Source organism: Acinonyx jubatus, chromosome B1 (assembly GCF_027475565.1).
Source record: "Acinonyx jubatus isolate Ajub_Pintada_27869175 chromosome B1, VMU_Ajub_asm_v1.0, whole genome shotgun sequence".
Taxonomy (NCBI): domain Eukaryota; kingdom Metazoa; phylum Chordata; class Mammalia; order Carnivora; family Felidae; genus Acinonyx; species Acinonyx jubatus.
This window is the reverse complement of record NC_069382.1, coordinates 171,662,428-171,683,713: the sequence shown is the minus strand read 5'-3', so window position 1 is coordinate 171,683,713 and position 21,286 is coordinate 171,662,428. Positions and strand designations below refer to the sequence as shown.

Here is a 21,286-nt window from a genome sequence, read left to right as displayed (position 1 = left end):
CATGGAGAAAAATATTGGTGTCATCTACATCCCTTATTGAACTCTGATTTCATTGGGAAGGTTTTCTCAAAGTGGGAAAGCTTTTCACGAGAAAGATCTCTGGGTCGTCAATGTTCAGGCTTCTAGGTGTAGGAGGAAGCTGCAACTTAGATATAAAAGCTTCACATTGATATATTTGAAAAAAATGTGTTTTTTGTTTTTTTGTTTTTACCATACAAATTCAAAAACAGTTGAAGGGTCCTGCTTCTTTCTTATCATTTGCTATTATTACTATCATTTGCTGAGCACTTATTATGTGCTACGCCTTGTGCCAGTCATTTTATCCATGTTATTTCTTTTTGTTCTCAGAACAATCCCAGAAGGTAAGTTTTATTTCTCTTGGTTTAAAGATAAGAAAGTTAAGCTTCAATAAGTTCAGAGATGGGAAAGAACCAGATAAATATTATAGTGTAGATAAGTAGCTGGGGCTGGCCCCAGCTGGATCTGGATCTCAACATTTGAAACACTCTTATCTTGACTGCTACACTGTAGCTTACATTTAAATGTTGCTAAGGGTAATGCAACATGTCTTAGGGAAAATGACATCGCTATTGGAATGGCAAGGTAAAACTGTCATGGTAAAACCCCATGAGTGAAAGGTTATCTTCACTAGAGCTCTTGTATTTTCAGTGAGCAGTTGAGAAGATATACCCTTATTTTGGGGAATTAATCAGGTTTCAATAAAAATTTCAGTAACATGAATCTAGTAGCTATTTCATTTTGAAGTTTAGCTAGAACACCTCTATTTTTCTTTCCATGTATTTATTTTTAGAGAGAGGGAGTGAGTGCAAGTGGTGGAGGGGCAGAGAGAGAGAGAGAGAGAGGAAGAGAGAGAACCCCAAGCAGGATCCTCACTGTCAGTGTGGACCCAATGCAGGGCTCGATCTCATGAACTTAAACCGTGAAATCATGACCTGAGCTGAAATCAAGACTTGGACTCTAAAGCCACTGAACCACTCAGGTGCCCCTAGAACATCTCTATTTCTGTGATCCTGGACATGTTTTGTATCTGCACCATCCATAAAGTGCATATGTTGCTATGAAATAGACATCTGTTGCTATGAAATATTTGAAATGTGGCTAGAGTGACGGAGGAGTAAATTTCCAATTTATTTAATTTTAATTAATTTCACCATTAATTTTAAAAGCCACATGCTGCTAGTGGGTACCACATATCTAGAATGCCTATTGTGAGGTCATGATAGGGTACAATATGCTATGAATAGAGGAGAGACAAAAGACAATTATTGAAAGATAAATGTAATTTTCTAACCATAGAAAGAATGGAATATTTTCAATACTTTTTTGTTAGAGTAAAATGGAATGGAAAGAGAAAATTAAAGATTATTAGGTCTAGAAGCAGCTGGAAACACCTGGTCCAATTACAGATAAGAAATCTTTGGGGTACCTGGGTGGCTCAGTCAGTTAAACATCCGACTCTTGATTTTGGCTCAGGTCATATCTCATAGGTTCTTGAGTTTCAGCCCCATGTCGAGCTCTGCTGACAGCACAGAGCCTGCTTGGGATTCTCTGTCTCCCTCTCTCTCTCTGCCCCTTCCGCACTCAGGCTCTCTCTCAAAAATAAATAAACACATAAAAAAAAAGAAGTCTTTTTAGTAATCTACAGTTTCAGTCTATTGCTGCTAATATTTTGGCAAGAGTCAGTGATACCAAAAACGCTTAAATTGTATTAAAAATGGAATAATAGTTAGGATTTTAAAAATTTAAATAAGACAAAGTGGTATATCTTAGTAGTAACAAATGCATTTCACTTCTTTTTAGGCAATGGAAAGGATTATGGAAAAGATTACAAGCTTATTTTTCATTTACAAAGAAAACCCAGGCTGGAACTCCAAATCAAAGAGGTGGATGAATTTGGAAACTATAGCTGCCCTCATTATAAGGGCACCATTGTAGTTTATAAAGTACCTAAAGAAAAGATAGTCCACAACTTGGATCAATCTCCTATACTAGATGAAAACCTTTGTCAGTTGCCAATTTGCAAATTGCCATTGAAGTTGCCAAAGGTAAGTTATTTTACTTCTCTAATTACCGTATTTTGTTAACTCTTCGTGATTCTCCACCACAATCTATACTTCAGGCACATGGATATGCAAGGTGAAAAGGAAAGGCAGGAATAAAGTTGATAAGGAAGGAGTGGGCATATAATTTTAGAGTGGTGGAATACAGATCAGGATTTTCACTTCCTTTCATATCAACTTTCTTTAAAAAAAATTTTTTAACGTTTATTTATTTTTTGAGAGACAGAGAGAGACAGAGTACCAGCAGGGGAAGGGCAGAGAGAGAGGGAGACCCAGAATTCGAAGCAGGCTCCAGGCTCTGAGCTGTCAGTACAGAGCCTGATGTGGGACTGGACCCATGAACTGTGAGATCATGACCTGAGCCAAAGTTAGATGCTTAACTGACTGAGCCCCCCCAGCGCCCCAGGATCTACCCAGGTGCACCTCAACTTTCTAATAGCAACAATTCAAGTTGATCCGGTCTTGACAACATGTTCTTAATGATTATAGAAATAATGTCATTCATTTTCTGTAACTGCATAAGAATAACTGGGAAAGAACTTATGAAAACACAGACTACATTTAACAACACAACACTTTTAGGAAATGTCATGTGGGGAATGGGAAAACAACATCAAAATATTTTCATCCAGGCTTATAAAATCCTGTACACTTGTTTTAAGAGTGAATTACTCTTACCTAAAATTCTTATTCTTTTCAGGAAAGTAGGATTGAATTGTTTCTCCTAATAGGTCAAACAAATAATCTTATTGCTGTATATACTATTTTCTTCTATGATCCAGGACTTAGTCCTTCCAAACTATATTCTTAATGAGAAATATAATTGAAAAATTCATTTTATCACTTCAAAGAGTAAACGTATTCTTTAAAGATGCTAAAATTATGTTTTCGTGTTTTTACTTTTTACATTATGAATAGTAGAAATGTTTGTCATGCCATTAGATATGGTACTAATTTTAAGTTAATCAGTAATTAATGAATTTGACAGATATTAATTGAACTTCTGAAATAGGGAATGTATTCTGCTAGGCACTATGAAAAATACAGAGATATAGAGGATAATATATGCCCTAAAATTGTGTTGTCGTAAACGATAGCCACTAACCATATGTGTCATGTGTGGGGCACTTGAAATATGGCTAGTCCAAATTGAGAAGTACTGTAAGTATAAAGTACAGACCAGATTTCAAAGACTCGGTACAAAAAATATAAAATAACTCATTAATCATTTGTTTATGTTGATTTTATAGAAATTATAATATTTGGTTATGGAGTGAAACAAAATATATAATAATGAAATATAGATATAAATAATACAATAAAACATATTATTACTTACTCCATAAAGTTAATTTCACCCATTTAAAAAACATTTTTTTATGTGGCTAACTAGAACATTTCAAATTACTTGTCTGTGTGAAACCATATTTTTATGGCACAGTATTGCTCTAAATGATTTACAATCCAGCAAAGTATGTAAAATCTGTACAGTTGACCCTTGAACAACTTCGAGGTTAAGGGCACCAACCCCTGCATAATCAAAAATCTGAGTATAACTTTGACTCTCCCAAAACTTAACTATTATTCGCCAATAGTTGATTAAAAGCCTTACTAATGACATAAACAGTTGATTGACCCATATTGTATATTACATGTTTAATATACTGTATTCTTACAATAAATGAGAAAAGAACACTATTAAGAAAATCATAACGGATATATCCAAATACTATATATTAGTAGGTGGGAAATCATAGCTCCCTCTTATATACAAAACAGCAGAAGTAGGTGCAGTTTAATATTTTTACCCTATTATCAACTTTTAAAATAAAACTGAGACAGAAGGGAGCCTGTTTAAGATTATCCAGATTGGAACGAATTTTGTGACTTGAATATACTAGAAAATGGGAGTTCGACCCTCTAATGAGAGTTGTAAAGCGTAGTTGTGGGCCATGTCCCAGACTATTCAAATAATTTACTTTTCTGTTTAGAGTCATATCAGTGATTGAGACCAAAGTCTGGGAGGCGGGTGGGGCACGACGTGGGGGTGTGCGATTAAATAGCCAAGGTGCTATTTCAAACCTGACAACTTCATTCTGTTGTATATTTCCAGTTGTGTTAATCCTAAAGCTGCTGTAAGAATCTGTTTTCCATTTCATAGTAATTTTCACTCTTTCTAGATGTTATTTTCTCAGCATTTTTCAGAAATCTGCTCCTTGATAGAAAATTATCTTTCTGTAGATATAACTCGATTTTAACTTAATTTCACTAATATTCATGTTTGGAAGAAAAGTAAAATTGCTGTAAAGGACAAGTCAACTAGTATTTGTGGTTTAGACCTTTGTAGCTTTATTTTATTATATCTTATTTTTTTCCCTTTGGCAAAAAAAGAAAATCATAAGGAAAATGCATTTGCAGTAATGTGATGTATTTATAAATAAAGATCAGTGTATAAGTTGACCCAAGCATTTCAAACCTGTGTTCTTCAAGGGTCAGCTGTATATAAAATCACCTTGTAAGATAGTAAATGATTAGACTAATGGGAAAAACAGCGTACTAATTGTTGTTCAGAGGGGGAAAATAGCTTTTCCGGAAGCTGGTACTAATAGGAAATTCATGGTGGTTATGGCATGTTATCTGAGCTTTGTAAGTTGGTAGAAATTTAGCCGATGGAAACGAAGAAAAAATATGTTATGATGATGGAATGGAACGAGTTGGACTTCGGGTGGTAGGTGTAGCTTAGCATGAATTCATAATTCATGTAATAACCATTATAATAATTCATAATGTCCCAAAAGTCTTTCAAGTGCTTTACATGCCCTATGTTACTAAATTCACAAATGAGGCTTTACCACTGTTCTCATTTTATAGGAAAGTGAGGCACAGAAATTTTAGTCAACTTGCCCCTGGGCCCGTAGGTAAGGAAGTGTCTGAGCTAGGATTCAAACCCACATCTGCTTCCCACATGTGCAACCACTGTCTGCTCTTGTCTCTTGAGCAGATAAAACTAGGATTTAGATAACTTCCAGGATATAAGATGGATTTTAGGACTTCCATGTTCACCCCTGAAGTTGTACAATAATTTTATGTGTATTATGCCTGAGTGTAAAGGTGTTATTAAAATTATTTAAAAACTGATATGGCATGAATTCTGGTCAGTCACATTGAAAGTAGCCATGTCAACAGAGGTGCTGGGTTATAGAGACATTAACTCTTTACTTGCTGGTTTGGGGGAGATTCTGGGGTTCCTGGGAGGCATTTGCAGGGTAGCAGAGTCTACTAGACCATTTATACTTAAAATTATATTTAAGAACAGTGTATCTATATAGGTGTGTACCCACCATCAGTTTTTCCTCTGTGCATTTTCACTTCCATCTTAGGGCCTTTGTACTTGTTCACTATGCTTAGGGCTCTCTTCCCTCAGTCGAGTAGCTGGTTCTTTATCATTCAGGTTCAGCTCATAAATCACCTCCTATAATTATCCCCCCCCCATCTCCTTATCTAAAGCCACTCTTTAACCCATTAGCCCTTTAAAATTTACTTCATAACACTTACTATTAATTGAAAGTAATAGAGTCATGTATTTGTTTGTGAACTTTCCATTTGCCTTTGCTCCTTGAGAAAGCAAGCTCCACGAGTGAAAGACCTTGTCTCCTTGTTCTGGCTATACCGTTGGTGACTAGAACAGTGCCTGGCACATCATAGGAACTTTAAATATTTGTGACTGGATCAAAGAGGAAAGGTCTGTACCATTTGTTAGGTTCTAAAAATTAGAATTAAAATTAGATTTTAAGAACTACAGACTTAATACTCCAATTCTCTTGTCCAGTGGTTCACAGCCTCATTTATAAACACTTAGCTGGTGGGCCAAGGAGTTGATTTGGATCAACACGAAGATTTGGGAGCAGAGGAAGAGACGAAGGGGACACTGGGGGCCTTCTCCAGGTAGCTCCACTTAACACATTACCTCCTAAGGTCACTATGTTGTTCAGCTGCTATAGGGAGATCGGTGGGAGACAAATAAGGAGGCTTAGAATTTTCTGGCAGGAGGTGGTGAAGGCCTCACTGTGATAGTGGCAAACAATGGAAAGAAAGCCCCTTATGTAAGAGAGGACAGACTTGAAGTCCAAAATGTGATACAAATTCAGCTCTCAGTTTTTGGTATTTTCTCTGATTTCATGAATCAACTGGCCAAATTAGCCAAGCCACACAATTTAGGGTTTTATATGGATTTTGCTCAGTAAAAGTCTGTGTGAGTGATTGTCCAGGTCTTTTGCACAAGTTCTTCCTCTGCCTTGATTCTGCTTGCCTGAACAAATCCTAGTGGTCATCCTTTACAGCTCTGTTGAGGTGTGACTTCTCCCAGGAAGCCTTCCTTGATTTCCCCTTTCATATCGACTTTGATGTGCTTGGTTTCCACAACACCTGTACTTCCCCTATTGCTGCAGTTACCGTATTGTATTATCATCACTTGTTTCTCAGTAGATATATATTTCTCGGTCTTTTTGTTTGTTTTTGCCCTCCTAAAGAGTCTCTCTAGACATCTTTTCCTCTAATCAACCCTCCCCACTAAATTTTAATATCACAGATACAGAGTATGCATATTTGTATTTTATAAACTAAAAGTGTAAAACATTTTCATCTTGACCAAGAGCTAATTTTCTTTCAATTTGCATTGCCAGTGTCAGGCATACAGTACATGCTTGATAAATACTTGTGAATAATTAGAGGGATGAGACGATTTCTTCAAATCTTAAGACTGCCCAGTTTTGACACTGTGGATCTTGAAACTATATGGACATTTAAAAAAGATGTTTATTTATTTATTTTGAGAGAGGGAAAGAGAGCAGGGGAGGGGCAGAGGGAGAGGTAGAGAGAGAGAATCCCAAGTAGGCTCCACGCTCAGTGCGAGCCTGTTGTTGGGCTTGATTGCACAACCTCAAGATCACGACCTGAGTTTAAATCAAGAGTCTGGCCCTCAACAGACTGAGCCACCCAGGTGTCCCTGGCTTGCTTAAACATAGTACATTTTACTCCGCTGATCTTCATATATGAATCTACTGCTCATAGCCTTTGGTCCTTCCTTTTTCTTCCAGATGGGTTTGTATAGGGCTATCCAGATTCACCCTTTTGGTCCTTTTACATGCTTAAATCTTTACTAGAAGTTTCTTGGGTTCAGAAAAAAATCTGTGGCTATACAAGCTTTTCTCTCTTTTCAAAGCAATATACCCAAATGGGAATTGAAACCAGACCTTCAGTCTGTGAGGACAGATTTCTTCCAAAAAGTTCATAATTAAAAAAAAAAAGTTGACCTCAGCTTCACAGTAGTAGAATACCCTCTTTTTCAGGAAATGAAAATATCCTTATTATATGGAGCTTGGCATTAATGAACACTACATTATGCACACATTTGTACATGTAGCATAAATTACATGAAGGCATTTGTCAAAATTCAAAGTGCTTTTCACACAGAAGATAAGCAGTAACTATTTAGATGTATGTATATAAACATACGCATTCCCATACACATAATTATAATCTGTGATCTTAATGTACTGCCTGATTCCCAAAGATGTGAAAACATAGGACCCATTACTTCATGCTTGTGAAGGACTCTGTCTCCTCCTTTAGCCTCCAAATTCCATTCATGCATATATTAATTCATTCAACAAACACTTTTGTATCCCATGGACCAGATATACAACAGTGTTCCTTTAGGTACGGTCTCTTCCTCTTACCTCTCCACAGATTATTGTCAACCCAGAGGGCAGAATGAGCCTCTACACCATCAGTCAGATCATTTTCTGACTTTGCTCCAAACCTTGCAATGGCTCCTGGTTTCACTCAGAGTAAAAGACTGTGTCTGAACTGGACTCCCATTGATGCTAAGACCTTCTCTCCCCCACTCTTCACTTGTTCAACTCTCGCCACAACACCCTCTTGATGTTCATGGAACTTGCCACACATTCTTCTACCTCAGGTCCTTATGTTAGTGGTTCCCTGGCCTGGAATGTCCTTCCATCCATCAGATACCTACGTGGCCAACACCCTCACCTCCTTCAGTTCTTCGATCAAATTTCACCTTCTCTCTGAGGCTTACTCTGATTCTATTTCTTATTGCAATGTACTCCTACCCACGCAAACCAACAATCCTGGTCCTCTTTAACTTGCTCTGTGGTTTTGCTTTCCTCTAAAGCATCGATACCTCCTAACATTTATTTCCTTGTTGATTATGTTTATCATAGGAACACTATTACTTCACCACTAAAATGTGAGCTTCTTGAGGGCAAGGACCTTTGTCTGTTGTCCATTGCCACACCACAGGGCCCTAGAATAGTGCCTGGCATAGGTTAGGTGCTCAGAAACATTGGTTGAATTAACTTTCAAATAGAGCTTGTATCTTCAATACGCAAAGTGTGAAGAGCAAAGTGAGAAGTGCCCAGAAGGAAAATGAATTAGCATCAGAGGGTTGGCAGAATTTGTAATGTATGCTTACAGATGTGATAGCCAGCACAGGCTTCACTGTGGACCCCTTCTGGGCCGAAGAGTAACAGTGACAGGAAGCTCATCTGCCTGCGTGGCCAAGAGAGCACCATGGTGAGGGAAACAACATGTTCCCAGACTGCCATGGGCATGAGACTTTAACCAAGGACTCTGTGGCAAATGCTCATGGGAGGAGCAGAGAGAGGTGATTAGGTCTGAGAGATAAAGAGGATCTTCATGATAATTCCATTTCAGTCTAATCTTCCGAAAATGGTCACATAATCAATACATGTGAAAATGTATGAAGGAAAAGAGTAAGGATTGGTCTCTACGTCTTTCCTAAGTTGTGCTTCAAACTTTCTTCTTTTACAAAATATTCAAGGAAACTCAGTTCACACCACGTCTATGTGTGCTTTGGCGGAAACAGGGCAATTTCAAAAAACTGTCAAAGATTCTTTTTTAGGTGGAAGGAAGTGGTGTGTGCGTATGTACTTCTGAAATCACGTCACAAAGGTAACTGTGCCATTTGGTTATTTGTGCTAGGTTGAGTTGTGACTGCCTTTCATTCTTGTTTGTCTGCTGGGAGGCTTTGCTTTGAAGGAGAGGGGGGCTCTGGGTCTGGTGGCTGTTTTCTGTGGGAGGCTGTCAGGGCCGTAGTTTTCTAGTCATATCTACCCTACATATTTACGTAAGCCATCTGTTGACCCAAGTTTTGCCTAGTCTGAACTTCCTCTTTAAAAAAAAAAAAAACTGAACTCATGACATGTGATTTCTAGTAAATAATGATACTGCTTCAACACTTGCTTTCTCACCACATGAAGTAACTTGCGTTGTCAAAGAGAGGAAGCAGGCAGAGGCAGGTGCACCATTTACCTCATTAGAAGTGATATACTTCACCTTCTCACCGCTTCGGATTGCCATCTCCCTGTCCTTTCAGGAATGACATGTTTTTCAGTGATTTTTTTCTAGGCATATGAGACACTAAGAGACGATCTCAACTACAAAACTGTGAAGACCCCAAGCTATTGAACATCTTTACACTCACAGCCTCTTTATTTCTACTTAGGCTTTTAGTTGTAATAATTTACAAAGTTGGATTAAGGCTCAAGAATGGAATGGGACTTAATAGTCCATTGCCAGCTATGAATAAAGCAGATTTTTTTTAAAGTTTGTTTATTTTGAGAGAGAGAGAGCAGTATGAGTGGGGAAAAGAAGAGAGAGAGGGAGAGAGAGAATTCCAAGCAGGCTCTGCACTGTCAGCACAGAGCCGGATGTGGGACTCAAATTCATGAACCATGAAATCGTAACATGAGCAGAAATCAAGAGTCAGACACTTAACTGACTGAGCCACGCAGGAGCCCTGAAGAAAGCAGATTTTAAAAGGTGTCTGCTTTTAAAATAAAACTGTGCAAGAGGAATCAGAGTTTGTTGGCTTTTGCATGTGAGTGTTTGGGGGGGTGTAGTGGAGCGGAGACATTGTAAACCTAATGGTGATTTTGGAATTTTCTGTAACTTAGTTTCATGCTTTGTATATTATAGTTAATTATAATAACATTTACGTTGCTTTATGCACCACCCCTGTCAATTATGGAAAGAAGTCATTAAAATCTTGGTAAGGAGAGATATCACGTCAATTTTCTTTTTTAACCTGTGAAACGTTTACAAAGCCCTGTCTCTCTTTCCAGTGTTGTAATTCTGGCTCTCCTTGGCTCTTTGCTGACATGCCCTCTGTGACTGCAGTCTTACCTTCCTCTGAGCCATCAGAATGGCCTTCAAAGACAGTCTTGACTATGTCACTGAAAAATCTAGTTTATATTGTACATGAGATGTTTGAGGGTGAAAATGATCAAAACTGGTTTAGTTAGAAACAGGATCCTTTTCTGGAAGCAGCTTTGCCCACCAACTTAATCAGAAGAGCACCTTTCCCTTCCTCTTGCCCTTCTCCTTCCTATTCATCTACCCCTTCCCTTTTCTTTGTCCTCTTCCCTCTCCTCCTCTTCTCCCTTACTCTTCTCTATCTTCCCCTTTCTCTTTATCTGTCCATCTTGACCCTTCCTCCTCATTCTTCCTCCTTCATGGTCTGTTCATACAAGGGAAGGTTTTCTGTGCTCAGCAGGCAGTATAATTAAACCAGGAATTGTGCCCTACAATTCTTGTGCCCAAGAATTGTTTTATAAAGCAAACTCATATATTCTTGTCTCTCTGGGAAAATTTAACAAAAAAAGTAATTGACGTGTTTGCACTTATTCTCCTAAAATAATGTTTACTAAGTAAAAGATGATGTTCATTAATTCAAACAATTTCTAGCTCATGAACTCCAACCATAATGTTTTTGTGTAGAAATGTCAGTCAACATGTCAAATACTAATTAAATACCAACTATATATGAGATACTATGTAGGGCCTAAAAGATAATAGTAATATTGGTCAAAGTCCTAGCGTTAGGAAATTACAGTCCAGTTCAGGAAATAAAACACAAACACTTTAAACATTATAAAACAATGCAAGAGATAGATAATAATAGAATACAACAATCTAGTAATATCACAGGACAGAAACTGGTGATTAACTGCAAATGAATGGTGGAGATGTTAAGTGCCAGGACATTTCAGAGAAGGGAGTGATTTCTGTGGCCGAGGTAACCTGGGACACTTCACAGAGCAAGACAGATGTAGAGAATGTTTAGGTCCTGAAAAGGACAGAGAAAAAAGCAGCAAGTTCCACACAAGAAGGATAGCTTGAGCTGAAACTTTGAAGTGGCAAAGCAGATGATGTGTTTTATGAAAGGACAATGTGTAGATCTGTGTGTTTTGAGTAGAAGATTTGGAAAAATCACATTGGAAATAAATTGGAGAAAGATTATGGAGGGCTTTGAATGCCTTGATAAGTCAATCAAATGTCTCCATGAAATTTTTACACAATTTGTCAAAATTTGTCAAAAGAATGTGATTGGTTTCATGATACAAAGGACATGTGTGAAGTAGAGATTCAAACCAGAAATCCTTAGCGTATAAGCAAACAAAAATATCCCTTGGCCACTGAGGATGGAGAAGTAGGTATCTTATTAATTGATAACTAAGCTAATCTTTTATCCTATAAATAATCAGAAAATGTTAACCAGGAGGGTGACATGATCAAATTTCATTAGCGTATCATTGTGCCATGGTATAAGAACAACTATGAAAGAGATGAGTTTAGCAACAGTAAAATAAAGGGCTAACGAAATAGTCCATGGGAGAGATGGCCTGATATTAAGACCATGGTGGTAAGGGTGGCAGGCAGAGAACAGAGTCAGAGAGCAATTTAGGATTTGGGACCAACTGGACTTGGTGGTAGAGTGAATTTGTGTGGGGATTGGGAGGTAGCAGGACATTAGGAGCCAGAGAAAGTTGTGGGGCGGGGGTGCTTTCTAGGGTGCCTCCTAGGACACCAGTTTGAGTGATGGTCCTGTGATACAACATAGAGTTCCACTGCCTTTAGTTTGGAATTGCGTTCAAACTTGCATTTCATTTCCGTTCCCCCTAATATTGCCCTAAACAATAGATGGTTGTTACTTCCTTTTTGAAGGCTTACCACCAGCTCCCTTTACTGCCCTACATCACACCCTGGCAGGGTGGTTTTCTCAAAGACAAATGTGGTTTTATCAGTCTTATACATAGCATATAAAGCCCTTCACAAATCACCACAACTTACCCTTCAACCCCTTCATATTACATTTACTCAAGTGACATTTTTTGCTCCAATGCCACTTAAAGTCTCATTTCTTTTACACATTATGGTCTTAACTACCTCAGAGGCGCTTCCCACAGCTGCCCTTGGGACAGCACTGACTCCACACTTAGCTCTACAATCATCTCTTTAGAAGAGCACAATTAGGTAGTGGGCCTCCTCGGGGCTGGAGGCATAACTCGCTTAATTTTGTAAACCCATCTGGTATACATTCAATAATGTTTTGTCGAACTATTTAACAAATAAGTGAACGCATTTATTAAATAAATGAATGCTGGGGAAATTGATAAGACAAATGAAGGAGCCTTAACAGCTGACAAAAGCTTTACCTGTTTCCTTTCCCAGCTAACAGTTAACATTTAGCAAAAGCCTGTCATGCCCTCAAAGGAATGACTAATATGGGGATTTTACAGCTGTGGTCAGACCTGGAAGATGTTTGTGGCTATCCAGGCCTTTCCCGGTAACATTCGTATCACTCTTTCTGGTAGAAAGTCTACTCCTATCTATAAGCCAAAAAAAAAAAAACAACAACAACAACAACAAAAAAAAAAACAAAAGAAAAAGAAAGAAAGAAAGAAAGAACAGAAAAGAAAAGAAAAAGAGAAAAAACAAAACAAAAAATCATCAGGAAGTTAGAAAATAAATTCGAAATTGGATATTAGAATCTAATTCTAGAATCTTGAAATCAGAACACACTAGAGAAAAATAATGCTCAGAGTTGAACAGGCACTTTGACAGGTCTTGAGGATTGACCAAAACTCTCTGGGATTGTAATTTAAAAGTGGAATAATAGAGAGAGGAGGTAGAACTTCATAAAAGTGTTAACAGTGCTATGTATCTTTGACTTGTTCGGCTGCTTTTAAAATGAATAGTGTCTCCCACGTAGCTGCATTTATAGATCAAAGGCATCTGCTTTTGCCAGAATTGCTTGGAATAGTGGGCAAAGTTTTAAGCATATTAAGAGTAGTTACCATTTACCCAGTGTTTGTTATGTTCCAGGCATATTTGAAGTGCTCTGTATATTTTGTGTCACTGAAACCTCACTGTAGTTAGGGTACAGGTACCGCTTTGCCTATTGGTAGATACAAAAAATGAACACGGAAACATTAATTTCTAAACTATATTTATCCATTCCAGACTGATTTTGACAACTTTTCTTTATTGACTCAATGTATATACTAAATATATCTTCTGAATTATCCAGAACCTTTCTCAGCCTATCTGTAGCCATCTCTGAAAGCCTCTTCCTTCTATTTGTCCAAGATCCTTAAATCAGTTGGGGTTTCCTGAATTGGTCTTTCTGGTGATCAGGGTCCTGAAGCTGTCTCCTTTTGTGACTGACTCCTTCAAAGGCTGAGAGATATTTAATCTCTTCCTCTTGACAAAGCCACAATCAAATTAAAGCCTTAAAAAGAGCCATTTTCCAAGGAGCAATTGAAAAAAAAAATAATGAAAATAAAACATAAGCTTGGCAGCAAGCAAAATATGCACGGTTTTAAGACTAAGAAAGACCTGAGCTTAAACAAAGGTACGGATTCAGGTTTCTTCTGGGATTGGTAGTGGTCTGATTTCATTTTGAAGAAACTTAATTTCTAGATTTATCTCTAAGTTAGACCACTCTTGGTCAGCTCTTCTTGTTCTGATTTCGGTTCTTTCTCTTTCTCTCTTTCACTTTAATCTTACTTCTCTGTGGGTTTATGCTGGTCTTCAGATTTCTCTACATAAAGGCACTTCCTTTTATTGTGTGGGCCAAGCACTCTGCCTAAGCTTTCAGGAAGTTCTACACTGACTGTGCTGTTACAACAATATCACGATGAAAACAGCAAGAGGATATGTATTGGCTGATATTGGTGTCTTTTAATTTATTTATTTTAAAAGCCTGTGTAGAGAATATTTTGAGGGTCTCTGAGTTATAAGTCATCATCAAAAAGCAAGGGGCGGGGATTTTCAAAAGCACACAAAAATAGAGAAAATAATAATGAATTTACATCGACCCATCATCTTCTGCCATTCTTGTTTCCTCTAATATCCCTGGGTTTTTTTGTTTTTTGTTTTTTGTTTTTTTGTTTGGATATTTTAAAGCAAATCACAGATACTATGTCACTTTACTTGTAAATAACTCTTTCTGTTTCCTAAGAGGTAAGGACTTAAAAAAAGACCACAATACCATTGCTACCCCCAACAATATTAGCAATTCTTACTTGATTTTCTCTTGTTATAATTTTCTCTTTTTATAGTTAATTTGTTCAAAAACAAGGTTCAAGAAATGTCCACACATTGCATTTGTCTGTGTCTCTGCCACAATTGGTTGAATTTTCAGCGTAGCTCGTGTGCTTGATTTCAAGCTACCCTCCCAGCATACTTTGCGGGTAGGAACCATCGTCTCTGTCTCAGAGAGTGTAGTAAGCGAATTTCAATGACTTGCCTCAACTTGCACGACCTCACAGGGCCAGAGGCTGTGTCAGGACCCACTTCAAAGTCATTCCTGTTTCATGTAGTCCCATGTCCCTTTTCCCCTGAGCAAGCCAGATCCTTGCTTACATTACATCTGCCACTTTTATTACGATGTCATGCTGCCTCTCATACCCTCTGCCCCTTCAGGGTGTTTGGCAATTCCAGACTTTTCAAAGAGCCAGACTGGCTGTACCTTTTGTTGAAACTAAGTTTTGGAATAGAGCAGCCATAGACTACGATGGTGGTTTCCTTTGCTATTTGGAATTTTTCAGAAGCAGATTTTCTCTGTCAACTTGGTGTTAAATGCGCAGTCACTTCTGAACAGCTCAAAAAGGTCTTCTGTTTAACTCACGTGGTGACATCAGTTCACAGAACCTCCTTTCCAGAGCAGAGATCATCACTGTCCTTTTAATATGACGAAGGCTCCAGCTTTCTCTGGCTTAGGTCATGAGTTCACATTCCTTGCTTTTTGTTGATGATTTATAACTCAGATACCCTCCAAATATCCTCTACAGTTTTAAAAGAACAAAAATACGTTACATATATGTTTATAGCAAAAGATGGTTCCTAGCAAATAAAAGGGAGTGTTCAGTTATACTGCTTTTTTCTAAATTTTGGAATTGCAAGAACTTTTCTTTTTGAAGGATGATAACATACCAGCTTTAAATAAAATGGATTCACATGGTGAGGGAGTCATTCTCTTTCTAATCCTTTCCCTGATCTTCTGAGTAGATCTCAGGTTAGTGTTAGCATATTTTCACATCTCTCTAACACAAAATCTCCCCTGTTAACAAGCAGAGAATAATTCTTAGGCTCAGAAATCTTGGCTGGCAACAGAATTCAACAATATTGTTTAATTGTATTTATTTTTAAGATTTTCATGTGGTTATTTAAGTGAAATGTTTTTTCCACTTATGATTCAAATATGGGTTCCTTTTAAAACTGTATTTTGTAGGTTGGGTGCTTCGGTGGTTCAGTTAGTTAAGTGTCCAACTTCAGCTCAGGTCATGATCTCGCAGTTTGTGGGTTCAAGCCCCACAATGGGCTCTGTGATGACAGCTCAGAGCCTGGAGCCTGCTTTGGATTCTGTGTCTCCCTCACTCTCTGCCCCTTCTCTGCTTATACTTGCTCTCTCTCTCTCAAAAATAAGTAAATAAACATTAAAAAAACCTGTATTTTGTAGGTTAAAAGCAGTACTTCTAAAGAAAATAATTAAGTAATGACAGCTATTATTTTGAGCACTTATTATATACAATGTCCTGCTTTAAGTTACCTGATAGAACCCAGTGTTTTCAGGGTGCCTGCCTGGCTCAGTCAGTAGAGTGTATGATTCTTCATCTTGGGGTTGTGAGTTTCAGCCCCATGATGACTGTAGAGATTACTTAAAATAAATAAAATAAAATAAAATAAAATAAAATAAAAAAGAATTCAATGTTTCTGTTAATGACACTACGAAGCAGGTCCTATTATCATGTTGTAAGTGAGGAAAGCGAGGCACGAAGGAATACTTTCAGATCACAAGTTTAATAAGTAGTAGGGTTAGGAGCTGAGCAGAGCTCTTTCCCTTCACCTAATACTGGCTCCCAGTCCGGAGCAGTAAAGTGGATATATGTAAATGGTGAGTGTAACACAAGAAGTACTAGAATCGTTCAGAGAACATCTTGCCTTACAACCTTCACGTTCCATACATGTTTTAACTTACAGGTTAAACATAAATGACCTGTATTCTTACAAATGTTATTTTACGTATGATATCCATCTCTTAGTGTGTACATTTTTGGTCAAACTATTTTACCTCTCTACACCTCAGTTTTCTCATTGTAAAGTACCTAACTTTGTAGTTGTAGTTGTACCTAACAACTACCTCACAAGGTTATGGATATAGTAGACTATACCAAGGTCACATGATATACTTTAAATGGCTGCGGTAATTACCGGTACATGATAAATAGCACAAAATAGTAGCTGATATCATTATCTGGAGGCAATATTATTTACTGTTTGGGTTAGGGCTTTAGACAGACCCAGGTTTTAAGACCATGTTACCTCAGAGAAGTGACATCTGTGAAATGGGGATGACAGTTATTCAAACTCTTATCATGCGTTTGGAATGAAATGATAATAGTTACCTGTTTAGCCCAATTCCTCTTACATTGCTTTGGATCTCTAGCATTCCTTTTTGGTTCTTTCTCAGAAATTCCATCTCTCTGCTTGTATTCCCCATCTGTTCTTACATGCTGTTCACTTTTTCCATTAGAGCCCTTAGCACATTACTCCAAGTTTTCTAAACTTTTTGGCTTGATAATTCTAACATCCTTGACGTATCTGGGTCTGGTTCTGACACTTTTGTTTCCTCAATTTGTGGTTTTGCCTTTTAGTAGATCTTATCATTTTTTCTTGATAAGTGATTCTGATGTACTGGGTAAAAGGAACTACTTTAAATAGGTCTTAAGTAATGTGATAGTAAGTGTGGGGGAGGGGAGCTGTTCAATAGTCTTATGATGTGGTCTCAGTGTTCAATGAACCTGTACCTCTGTCTATGAACTTCACATGTGCCTCTTAGCCCACTTCCTAACTTCCCCAGCCTGTGGAACGGGATGGCTACAGGGGGTTGGAGTTGAGTAGTTCCCTTCCCCCATGGAAAGTGTTAGAGGGACCAGGGAGGCAAACCATAAGAGACTCCAAAATACAGAGAACAAACTGAGGGGTGCTGGAGGGGTGTTGGGTGGAGGGATGGGCTAAATGCATGATGGGCATTAAGGAGGGTACTTGTTGGGATGGGCGCTGGATGTTATATGTAATGATGAATCACTAAATTCTACTCCTGAAATGAAACTAAATAAAGAAATTAAAATTAAAAATTAAAACAATAAACAGTTGAAAAAAAAAAAAAGAAAGTTAGAGGGACCTAGATTTGGGTATTTCCCTTCTCTAGGTCAGTTAGGCTCTAATCAAACCCCAGCAGATCAGGCTCTGGTTATACAGTTTCTACTAAGGGTAGACATTGTTAAGAAGAACAGAACTCTCTGGTATGTTTCAAAGCGGTTCATTTCCCCCTATCCCTGCTGGAAGTAAGGGGGATTTTTCTTAGCTTTCACTATGAGAACCTGGCTGAGCTCCTGGAGGTAAAATTCACAAAAGTGTGTCAGTCTCCCTTGACTGGGTCCCTGTGAAGTTTTTAACTCTTAAATTTGTTCACATTAAGCCTCCAGCAATTTGTCAAGTATAGTTCAGGCTTCCTTACCTGGCACTGATCTAGCGGCAGTTTCTACTGATGGGTTTTTCTCTGGTAAGTTGTAACATTCTGTACTCAGCTCTCAGTCTCCTCATGTATGGGGACAGAGGTTCGTCCTGTGACCTCACTTGTCTGATGGATCTAAAAAGAGTTGTTGATTTTTTAGTTTGTTCAGCGGTTTTTATGTGTTAGGACAGAGTGGCAACTTCCAGCTTCTTACATGACTGATTGGAAACTGGAAGTTTAGCCCGGTTCTTTACACGAGTACATCCTTGCTCAACCCTGGTATTAGCTCCGATTTGATTTGTAATAATGTTGGACCCATAACTGCGGCACAAAGTTTTTTGCTAACGTTAATCTTTTGTACCAGATTACTTTGATCAATATTCTAAGTTATTTACAAAGCAAAGCCATTAAGAACTTTATAGAAGTTGTACATTACAAAGGTTGAGAATATACAGTTTACTATTATGATGCAATAAAGGAACTCAAGTTAAGCAAATGGCAGTAATTACTTAGTTGCAGAGACCTCTATGCAAGATAAATACAGAGTAAGAGTAGGCAGTGAAAACCAGTACTTAGTTATATTATCCTAAAGGCTTCTGATAAAATCTGTGCTAAAGATACACACAAACATTCTAATTATATATACTTCCTTGATCTATTAGTATTCACATACTTTCACTTGCATATCTTCTAACTACAAAATAAATGACCAATTTACCAGAAACATCTGCAATATGTGTATGGGGGTGGGAAGGGTGTGGAGGTTAAGGCTGGATGGAGGAGTTGTTGCCACAAGATGTCATGATAATTAACCAGTGAAAGTCTCTTTATGCAAAAGTGTCTTAGAGTAAATAAAAAAATAATATCAGCATGGCATTTTTGTTTGTTTGTCATATTTCACTGACTCACATTGATCTGCGGTGCTCGGTGGCATCCACATGAGATGGAGCTTCAAATGTCAGAAAGTTTTCACATTACTTTACATAAGAACTCGTTGTACCATAGGGACCCTCCCCCTACCCTCCAAACTAGCAGACAGGTAGAAATTAAAGAGAAAATCTCTACCTCTTATTATTTCTATATCTTCCCAATAGCAATGGTATTATTGTGGGTGCCCTACCATTGGCACCCCAATTTAAATAGGATACAATTTAAAATAGGATATTGCTATAGGATTCAAAGATACCGTCATATTATGTCACAGTTTCCACCTAGCACTTCAAAATATGTGTGAAATAGTGGGAAGGATCCATAGTTGTTCTGACTACCCCCCTTTTTAAAATTTCACATTAGCTTTTGTGGATTATTGTGGTGATCCCTGTAGGAATTTCCCCCCAGTGTCCTTACTGAATGAACTTCCTAATTTGATGCAAGTTTGTCCTAGGCTGGGAAGTGGGTGCACAGTGGTGACTTAAGTTATCAAACAAATCAGTCCTAAAGCCAATCCAACATGGCAGTTGTTTGCTCTGCATTGTCTGTGACTCTGCTTTTCATGCACACGTTTCTAGAGTGAGGTTAACTTAGTGAACCCGACCACCATCCTAAGCATCCTGAAAGCACAATATAATGAGGGTGAATCCTGGCCAAGATTGAAACATTATGCTTCTTTCTAAGTCCTGTCAAAGACTAGATGGTCAGCAGTGGCTGAGCCCAGATTGGCTGTGAGACCACAGGGAAAGGGATGGTCTCCAGTGTTTTCATGTCATGGTAACACTCAGATCAAGTCTTGCTATACAAAAAGCTATAACACTCAGATCAAGTGTTACAAGTATAGATCAAGTATATACAAAAAAGCTATACTTACAGGATTAGTTTTAGTTACAAATGGATTTTTGGGCACTCATCTCTGTATTGGAATTTTGGAGGTATATAAAGCCTCTTTGCATCCAAAATGGGTCTCTAGTTCTGCCAAGAGAGGTCTGACAAAAACAAGTAACTTTTGTGTCCCACTATGTTCAAGGAACCCAGCCAAGCTATTCCATTTTATTTCAACTAAAGTTTATTATTTTATTTCACTTAAAATTCATTATAAACCTAAGAAATAGATAAGATAATGACAATAAATTTAAAGTTTAGGAAACTAAGGCATGGATTAACTCTCAGGAGCCAACAATTACAGAGGTTGTCCAGTCTTACCTGAGAGCTCGTGTGCTGGAGCAGCCTCGTATTAGGGAAAGAAAGCACCAGCTTTAGAGTTAATCACAGCTGGGTTCAGCCCTCCACTCACTCTCTCTGAGGTCTCAGCCGTGAGACCTCAACCACTCTGGAGTCTTTGCTATCCTCACAGATCACAGAGGAAACCAGTAAGAGCTCCTTCATTTTCCTCACAGTGCTTTTGGAAAAGATAGATCAGATAATCAAGAAGAAAAGAATTTGTAAATAACTTTGAAGCAGACTCAATTCTGAGAGTTTCAGCCTTGCCTGATAAATGGGTACTGAGAGCTTACCAGCCCAGATGATTGTTTATGTGAGTGTTGAGGTAATTTCTGGGTAAGAAATTGACCTTGTTCATTGGGTCTGAAGTAACGAAGTAAATGAGATATGACTTGATAGAATTCTATTTGCAGGGGTCAGGGTAAATTTGCCTAAAAACACACATACATCTTCATATAAGGTTGGCCCTTGAACAATAGGGAATTAGGGGTGCTGCCCCCTGCACAGTTGCGAATCCACGTGAAACTTTTTTTTTAAATGTTTGTGTATTTATTTTGAGTGAGAGATGAGAGAGAGAGAGGGCCCATGCAAGCAGGGGAGGGGCAGAGAGAGAGGGAGAGAGAGAGAGAAAGAGAGAGAGAGAGAGAGAGAGCCAAGCAGGTTCTATGCTATCAGCACAGATCCCAACATGGAGCTTGATCCCACAGAACTTTGAGATCATGACTTGAGCCAAAATCAAGAATCAGATGCTTAACCAACTGTGCCACCTAGGTGCCCCAAACTTAACTACTAATAGCCCACTGTTGATCAGAAGCCTTACTGATAATATAAACAGTAGATTAACACATATTTTGTATGCAATATATATTACATACTGTATTCTTACAATAAAGAGAGCTAGGGAAAGGCAAATGTTATTAAGAAAATACATTTTCTGAAGAGAAAATACATTTACTATGCTGTGCTGTATTTATCGAAAAAGTCCATGTACAAATGGACCCATGCAATTCAAACCTGCATTGTTCAAGGGTCAACTGTATATTAATTATACAAATCTATTTTATTAAATACATATAAATATATGTTAGATACTCTATGTTAAATACATAGCATATTGACATATATTTAAAGCATCAGATGTTAT

General features: G+C 37.9%; 1 protein-coding gene across 2 annotated transcripts in view; it reads left to right on the top strand.

The window, feature by feature from the left end:
• Positions 1–21,286, top strand: part of DTHD1 (death domain containing 1) — a 73,582-nt gene that overhangs the window by 31,498 nt on the left and 20,798 nt on the right. For both annotated transcript variants that reach the window (XM_053217469.1, XM_027053330.2), the window contains one exon: positions 1,822–2,066. In XM_053217469.1, the coding sequence (XP_053073444.1) occupies positions 1,822–2,066 (245 nt within the window). The remainder of the gene's footprint in view (positions 1–1,821; positions 2,067–21,286) is intronic.